The 8,929-nt window shown below is 44.6% G+C and overlaps 1 protein-coding gene across 1 annotated transcript in view; it reads right to left on the bottom strand.

Moving 5' to 3' along the window:
• Positions 1-494: 494 nt before the first annotated feature.
• ppp1r13l (protein phosphatase 1, regulatory subunit 13 like) overlaps positions 495-8,929 on the bottom strand; it is a 24,987-nt gene continuing 16,552 nt past the window's right edge. Inside the window, 5 exon segments of the mRNA XM_064975362.1 lie at positions 495-3,187; positions 3,494-3,687; positions 3,965-4,131; positions 5,384-5,517; positions 6,062-6,199. Of these exon segments, the coding sequence (XP_064831434.1) occupies positions 3,152-3,187; positions 3,494-3,687; positions 3,965-4,131; positions 5,384-5,517; positions 6,062-6,199 (669 nt within the window). The 3' untranslated portion in view covers positions 495-3,151.

Here is an 8,929-nt window from a genome sequence, read left to right as displayed (position 1 = left end):
AAATTAGATGAATTCATTAGGCCCTAATTTATGGATTTCACATGAGTGGGAATACAGATAATGAAATTAACATTAAATAATCAGGCAACAGCTCTGGTGACATGCCGATTGCACACTCCCTCAAAACTTGAGACACCCGTGGCATTGTCTTGGATGACAAAACTGCACATTTTAGAGAGGCCTTTTATTGTCCCCCAGCACAAAGTGCACCTGTGTAACGATCATGCTGTTTAATCAGCTTCTAGATATGCCACACCTGTCAGGTGGATGGATTACCTTGACAAAGGAGAAATGTTCACTGACAGGGATGTAAACACATTTGTGCACAACATGTGAGTGAAATGAGCTTTTGGTGTTTACAGAACATTTGGTGGATATTTTATTTCAGCTTTATGAAACACGGGACCAACACTTTATAATGTTGTGTTTATATTTGAGTTCAGTGTAGATTCATAACACAGCCATATACTGAGTAGGAAAATACCGGACAGACATTGTTCTCATTGCTTTATTTCATACTGTTATTTTCAGTGTTAAACATTTGTTCATCAAAACACTGCTAGGAGGTCTTGTGCTCATTCAAACAACAACCAATCTATCTATGTGTACAAACACACATACACACACACACGTGCATATGCACAGCCACAATCATCACACACATAAAACCCCACAACAGATCCTGGTCAATCTCCTGAACAATCCTTTTCCTCTGACACAGAACAATACAACAAATCACCTATTGTAGATTTAGTCTTTATGATTAGTCCCATTTTAGTCATTGTGTTCTTTTTAGTTTCAGTTCATATCAGTTTGACGAGCCTAGTTTGAGTCAAAGTCATTTTAGTATTGTAGTTTTCTTGTTTTATTAAACAGCTCAAACAAACTTCCGTCACATAGCTTCCACTCTCTGCCATCTCTGCCACATAGCTTCCACTCTCTGCCACATAGCTTCCACTCTCTGCCACATAGCTTCCACTCTCTGCCACATAGCTTCCACTCTCTGCCACATAGCTTCCACTCTCTGCCATGTCAGTCACATAGCTTCCACTCTCTGCCACATAGCTTCCACTCTCTGCCATGTCAGTCACATAGCTTCCACTCTCTGCCATCTCCGTCACATAGCTTCCACTCTCTGCCATCTCAGTCCCATAATAGTGACTATTATATAATGACTATAATAAAAAGGCCACCTTTAAACTTCCATCATGTGCACATTCAGAAAGCCTTGTCCTACTAGGAGGGACGCTGAAAACATATATAGTCTCTATTACAGGACTGGTAAAGGACCAGTTTGCAAATTATTTCTACATGAAAACTGAAATGGTATATTCAGCATTTTTCCATTTTAGTAGAGGCTCTTATCCTGAACAAGTTACAGTATTGAGTGCCTACTTTGCAATACTGGACTCCCCTGTGGGAATCGAACCCACAACCCTAGCATTACCAATTGTGCCACACCATCACAAATCACTTATTGTGCATCGTTTTATCTCCAGGGTGATGAAAAGTCTACAGGTACAAAACCTAGATAACCCGCCTATGTCCACTAATGTATATTTTGATTAAGTGGTTTGTAATAATATTAAATTTAATAAACGCACAAAAAGTGGTTGTTTTTCATATTATTTGATCAAGAAAAAATATTTAATTGGATGTTAATTGGATGTTGTGTGTCTTTGTCCATAACTAATGCACCTTTTGATGTAATATTAGAAGATTATTAATACAAATATATATAAATAATATATAAATATTAATATTTGTAATATTTGAGGACAAGGTTCACTTCTTTCTGGATTCCATTAGAGATGACATCACAGAGAAAGGGAACAACTCACCATTCCAACATTTGAATCCTGCTAGATACTGTTGTTAATTATTCAAGTACCTTTAGTTGTTGTTGTTGCAAAATCAGAACCAGTTTGTACCCGTTAAGAATTACCATCACCGTGAAGAAAAAAACCAAACAATGTACGATATAGTAACTGAGTTCATTGAGACAGCAAGTGGTTTGTGACGGTGTGGCTCATGGCGCTTGTATCGTGCTTTGGGTCGTGAGGTTCTCGCGGCTTTGTCGACACGAATGTAAGAGAGAGTAAAACATGACTGTTTCTAGTGGCGGTTAGTTACAAGTGAAGTGGCTCTGTTTCACATCACTTCAAAAGACTGAAGCGTGACTGAAGAAACCGGCTTGGCAGTTGTGTAGGAGAGCCAATCAGATCAGCTCAATCAGATCGTGTGACTGAAACATGTTCATTTCTTCCAATGAGAGGATTGCATGAAATATTCTGCAATGCAATGCATAGGATTGGACAAAAACCGATGAAACGGAAATGTTCAAATGTCCATTAGTCTTACGTGGAAGTCTAGTTACATTTTCGTCAACTAAAATGAGAAGTCATTTGTAATACTTATGTTTTGTTTTTCACCCAGCAGGGTGTCTCATCTCGTTATAGTTTTACAAATGACAAAAAAAAAAAAAAAAAAAAAAAAAAAAAAAAAGGTCCTCGAGTTTTAGTCAGATATTGTTGACGGAATTAAACACTTTACAGAACAATAACAACATTAGTAGCCTTGTGATGACATATACTTTAGGAAGCATTTGAAGAAATCAAGAGAGAGAGAGAGACAGAGAGACAGAGAGAGACAGAGAGAGACAGAGAGAGAGAGAGAGACAGAGAGAGAGACAGAGAGAGAGAGAGAGACAGAGAGAGAGAGACAGAGGGAGAGAGACAGAGAGAGAGAGACAGAGAGAGAGAGACAGAGAGACAGAGAGAGAGAGACAGAGAGAGAGAGAGAGAGAGAGAGAGAGAGACAGAGAGAGAGACAGAGAGAGAGAGATTTTATATACCAATAAAATCAGACACATAAATGATAGTGACACATGGAGATCATTGACGAAGTATAATGCAGCAATATCATCACTGACACTCCTGTCTAGTACCTGCCCAGTACCTGCCCTATGTCTCACTGTAGTGACTCATGTCCTGTTATTCTAGTTCACGTCTTAGTGAAATCAGCAAAGGACAAAGGAACAAAGGTTATACTGCGTAATGTGGTTTCTCCTCCCAGGTTTTCAACAACAGTTTTCTGCTCCAGTTCCCGTTCCAGCCATTCAGTGGGGCGAGGGCTGATTGGGTAGAGGAGTCTAGCAGAGGGACTTAGGACGAACTTTAGGGAACAGCTGCATGACCAAAGAAAGGACAGAGTTCAGAACAGAAACAAACCATTATTTGTTGGCTTCTGGACTAATGAAAATGGAGTTCTGAACAGCAACTAACAGTTCTGTTTTAGTACTGGGCTAGAACAAATATGTGCGATCCTGTGGGATCTCAGGACCAGGAAGCTGCCTTGCCACCAAGTAAATAGATTTTTTTTTTGTCAGGACATGTGAAGGTCATCTTGGCATTTGTTCCTGAAGGGGAACTGTCAGATCTTTACTGATTGATGAGGGAGGAGACAACTAATAAAATGAATTATTGTCTCTTACCCCAAAGTAGTTGTTAGGTATGAATCCCTCTCGGCCACAAAGTGATGCCCACCACCAATCTACCCCGTCAGGCTTCTGGAGGATAGTAACCATGTCCCCCTCTCTGAAGCCCAGCTCGTCTTCCTCCTGGGCAGGGTACTCCCACAGGGCATACAGCACCCCGCTGTTCTCCACACCCATCGCCTCCTCCACACCTGACAACATACACACACACGACCAACGATTTTTCTAACATTTTTAGAAACGTTTTCGATCTGGATAAAGTGGCCTATATGGTTTAGTGGTGAGAGCGGCTGACCCCGGCAGCTAGAGGTAGAATGGGTTTACAATCCAGACCACTGCTCTTTGACTCGATGTCCTCTTATCTTTCCTGTGGTCTTCGACTGTTTCTCTTCAAAAAGAGATGAGGCAAAGTCCCACTCCTAAAAAAAGTTATGGAGAAAGAGGGCACCCCTGTCTAGTTCCTCCTACCCCTGAGGAAGCTCTCGCACTCCTCGAAGCCCATAGCGTACGGGTCGCACTTCTGAGATGCTGTGGCGTCGTCGCTCTCCGTCACCGCCATGACGGCTGCTCCGTTCCTCACCAGGAACTGACAGAGAGGAAGGTCGTTACAGGATGCTGCACAGTGGAGGGGGGTCCTGGTTCAGAACAACAACAACACTACACATGAACAACCCCATCTGACTAAACACAACGCATAATGACACAACATGACCCAAAACAGGGACAGCAGAGGGAGTGGACTGTAAAGGAAAGTAGGACTGGTCAATGAAAGAGCCCGTTATAAAGGGAGGGAAGTATTCGGGACTAGAATAGACTTTTTTTTTTCTACTTTGAATTTTTTTTTAACCCTTATTTTACCAGATAAGTTGTCATTTACAGCAACGGCCTGTGGAATAGTTACAGGGGAGATAAGTGCCATGGGATCTTTTAGTGACCATGGAGAGTCAGGACACCTGTTTAACATCCCATCCCGAAAGACAGTACAGGGCAATGTCCCCAATCACTGCAAGCCAGCAGTGGGATGCAGGGTGGCGTGCTGCTGGCCATAAGGAATAAAGGCTAGCAGCACGCCATTATTATGTCGTAGGAGGAAGCTACAGGGACGTTATTATGTCGAAGGAGGAAGCTACAGGGACATTATTATGTCGAAGGAAGCTACAGGGACATTATTATGTCGAAGGAGGAAGCTACAGGGACGTTATTATGTCGAAGGAGGAAGCTACAGGGACGTTATTATGTCGAAGGAGGAAGCTACAGGGACGTTATTATGTCGAAGGAGGAAGCTACAGGGACGTTATTATGTCGAAGGAGGAAGCTACAGGGACGTTATTATGTCGAAGGAGGAAGCTACAGGGACGTTATTATGTCGAAGGAGGAAGCTACAGGGACGTTATTATGTCGAAGGAGGAAGCTACAGGGACGTTATTATGTCAAAGGAGGAAGCTACAGGGACGTTATTATGTCGAAGGAGGAAGCTAACATTATTATGTCAGGGACGTTATTATGTCGAAGGAGGAAGCTACAGGGACGTTATTATGTCGAAGGAGGAAGCTACACATTATGGGACGTTATTATGTCGAAGGAGGAAGCTACAGGGACGTTATTATGTCGTAGGAGGAAGCTACAGGGACGTTATTATGTCGAAGGAGGAAGCTACAGGGACGTTATTATGTCGAAGGAGGAAGCAACAGGGACGTTATTATGTCGTAGGAGGAAGCTACAGGGACGTTATTATGTTGAAGGAGGAAGCCACAGGGACGTTATTATGTTGAAGGAGGAAGCCGCAGGGCCGTTATTATGTCGAAGGAGGAAGCCACAGGGACATTATTATGTTGAAGGAGGAAGCCACAGGGACATAAGCCAGTTAATATACAATAATGAAGTTACCATCCGTGGCTGTCTGGGGCGGAGACGTTGGCTCCTATACGAACCAGGAAGTCCACCACGCTGTAGTGACCTCCACAGATGGCGTTATGGAGGGCTGTGATGCCCTCGTCGTTCGGCTGGCTCGGGTCATTCATCTACAGGGCACAGACCACGCAGGGGTGAACCTCATGCTGGCTGTCAACACACGCTGAATGCTTTATTTGGGTCCACAACAGACCCTACTTCCTGCACCCAAACCCCTTACCCCCTGCACCCAACCCCCTTACCCAACCCCTACCCCCTGCACCCAACCCCCTTACCTCCTGCACCCAACCCCCTTACCTCCTGCACCCAACCCCCTTACCTCCTGCACCCAACCCCCTTACCTCCTGCACGGCCCTCTGAACAGTGTCCAGTACCCCTACCTCCTGCACGGCCCTCTGAACAGTGTCCAGTACCCCTACCTCCTGCACGGCCCTCTGAACAGTGTCCAGTACCCCTACCTCCTGCACGGCCCTCTGAACAGTGTCCAGTACCCCTACCTCCTGCACGGCCCTCTGAACAGTGTCCAGTACCCCTACCTCCTGCACGGCCCTCTGAACAGCGTCCAGTTCCCCCTACCTCCTGCACGGCCCTCTGAACAGTGTCCAGTACCCCTACCTCCTGCACGGCCCTCTGAACAGTGTCCAGTACCCCTACCTCCTGCACGGCCCTCTGAACAGTGTCCAGTTCTCCCACCAGTGACCCGTCCAGCAGTAGAACCAGAGGGCTGAGCCGAGCCCTCTGACCAGAATCCCCTCGTTCCCGACTGGCCCGACGCAGGATGGAATTGTACCCCTGGGAGGATGGAAGAGTACCACAACTTAATACATTAACTTTCCCTTATTAGATACAGACGTAGTAACATCGAGATGGAGAGACATGGCCCAAGAAGTCTTGGTTTAAAAATGCATGTGACTCTTATTAGTGAAAACCTTCCACTAACTGGATCAGTTCACTGATAATGAGACTGTTTCTTACGTGGACTCAAGCTCCATCTACAGTATCAGACAAAAGTCTGGACACACCTACTCATTCCAGAGGTTTTCTTTATTTGTACTATTTTCTACATTGTAGAATAATAGTGAAGACATCAAAACTATGAAATAACACATATGGAATCATGTAGTAACCAAAGAAAAGTACCTGTCTCTCATGAGGACCGCCACAGGAAAGAAAGACCCAGAGGTACCTGACTCTCATGAGGACCGCCACAGGAAAGAAAGACCCAGAGGTACCTCTTCTGCGATATGATGAAACTGGCTCTCATGAGGACCGCCACAGGAAAGGAAGACCCAGAGGTACCTGTCACTCATGAGGACCGCCACAGGAAAGGAAGACCCAGAGTTACCTGTCTCTCATGAGGACCGCCACAGGAAAGAAAGACCCAGAGGTACCTCTGCTGCAGAGAATAAGTTCATTAGAGTTACCAGCCACAGATTGCAGCCCAAATAAATGCTTCACAGAGTTCAAATAAAAGACACATCTCAACATCAACTGTTCAGAGGAGACTGTGTGAATCAGGCCTTCATCGTTGAATTGCTGCAAACAAACCACTACTGAAGGACACCAATAAGAAGAGACTTGCTTTGGCCAAGCAACATGAGCAATGGACATTAGACCAAGGAAATCTGTCCTTTGGTCTGATAAGTCCAAATCGAAGATTTTTTGTTCCAACCGCCGTGTCTTTGTGAGATGCAGATGTCGCTCTTGCTGCTGGTGATTCTCTGATCCACCTCTACGCAGACGACACCATTCTGTATACCTCTGGCCCTTCTTTGGACACTGTGCTAACTAACCTCCAGACGAGCTTCAATGCCATACAACTCTCCTTCCATGGCCTCCAACTGCTCTTAAATTCTAGTAAAACTAAATGCATGCTCTTCAACCGAACGATGCCCGCACATGCCCACCCGTCCAGCATCACAAATCTGGACGGTTCTGACCTAGAATATGTGGACAACTACAAATACCTCGGTGTCTGGTTAGACTGTAAACTCTCCTTCCAGACTCACATTAAGCATCTCCAATCCAAAATTAAATCTAGATTTGGCTTCCTGTTTCGCAAACAAAGCATCCTTCACTCATGCTGCCAAACATACCCTCGTACAACTGACTATCCTACCGATCCTCAACTTCGGCGACGTCATTTACAAAACAGCTTCCAATACTCTACTCAGCAAACTGGATGCAGTCTATCACAGTGCCATCAGTTTTGTCACCAAAGGCCCATATACCATCCACCACTGTGACCTGTATGCTCTCGTTGGCTGGCCCAAACATCATACTCGTCGCCAAACCCACTGGCTCCAGGTCATCTCCAAGACCCTGCTAGGTAAAGCCCCGCCTTATCTCAGCTCGCTGGTCACCATAGCAGCACCCACTCGTAGCACGCGCTCCAGCAGGTATATCTCACTGGTCATCCCCAAAGTCAATTCCCCCTTTGGCCGCCTTTCCTTCCAGTTCTCTGCTGCCAATGACTGGAACGAACTGCAAAAATCGCTGAAGCTGGAGACTCATATCTCCTTCACTAACTTTAAGCACCAGCTGTCAGAGCAGCTCACAGATCACTGCACCTGTACATAGCCCATCTGTAAATAGCCCATCCAACTACCTCATCCCCATACTGTTTTTATTTATTTATCTTGCTCCTTTGCACCCCAGTATCTCTACTTGTACATTCATCTTCTACACATCTATCATTACAGTGTTTAATTGCTATATTGCAATTATTTCGCCACTATGGCCTATTTATTATCTTAACTCATTTACACTCACTGTATAGACTTTTTTCTTTTTCTTTTTCTACTGTATTATTGACTGTACGCTTCTTTACTCCATGTGTAACTCTGTGTCGTTGTATGCGTCGAACTGCTTTGCTTTATCTTGGCCAGGTCACAGTTGTAAATGAGAACTTGTTCTCAACTGGCCTACCTGGTTAAATAAAAGGTGAATATTTTTTTTTTTTTTTAAGAATAGGTTAACATATGATCTCTGCATGTGTGGTTCCCACCGTGAAGCAAGGAGGAGGAGGTGTGATGGTGCTTTGCTGGTGACACAGTCAGTGATTTATTTAGAATTCAAGGCATACATAACCAGCATAGCTACCACAGCATTCTGCAGCAATACACCATCCCATCTGGTTTGGGCTTCGTGGGACTACCCTTTGTTTTCAACAGGACAATGACCCAACACACCTCCAGGCTGTGTAAGGGCTATTTGACCAAAACGGAGAGTGATGGATTGCAACATCAGATGACCTGGCCTCCACAATCACCTGACCTCAACCCAATTGAGATGGTTTGGGATGAGTTGGACCGCAGAGTGAAGGAAAAGCTGCCAACACGTGCTCAGCATATGTGGGAACTCCTTCAAGACGGTTGGAAAAGCATTCCAGATGAAGCTGGTTGCGAGAATGCCAAGAGTGTGCAAAGCTGTCATCAATGTAAAGGGTGGCTACTTTGAAGAATACATTTTGATTTGTTCACACTTTTTTTGGTTACTACATGATTCCATATGTGTTATTTT

Source organism: Oncorhynchus masou, chromosome 9 (genome assembly GCF_036934945.1).
Source record: "Oncorhynchus masou masou isolate Uvic2021 chromosome 9, UVic_Omas_1.1, whole genome shotgun sequence".
Classification (NCBI taxonomy): domain Eukaryota; kingdom Metazoa; phylum Chordata; class Actinopteri; order Salmoniformes; family Salmonidae; genus Oncorhynchus; species Oncorhynchus masou.
Note: the sequence above shows the minus strand (reverse complement) of the source record. Positions and strands in the feature narration are given on the sequence as shown.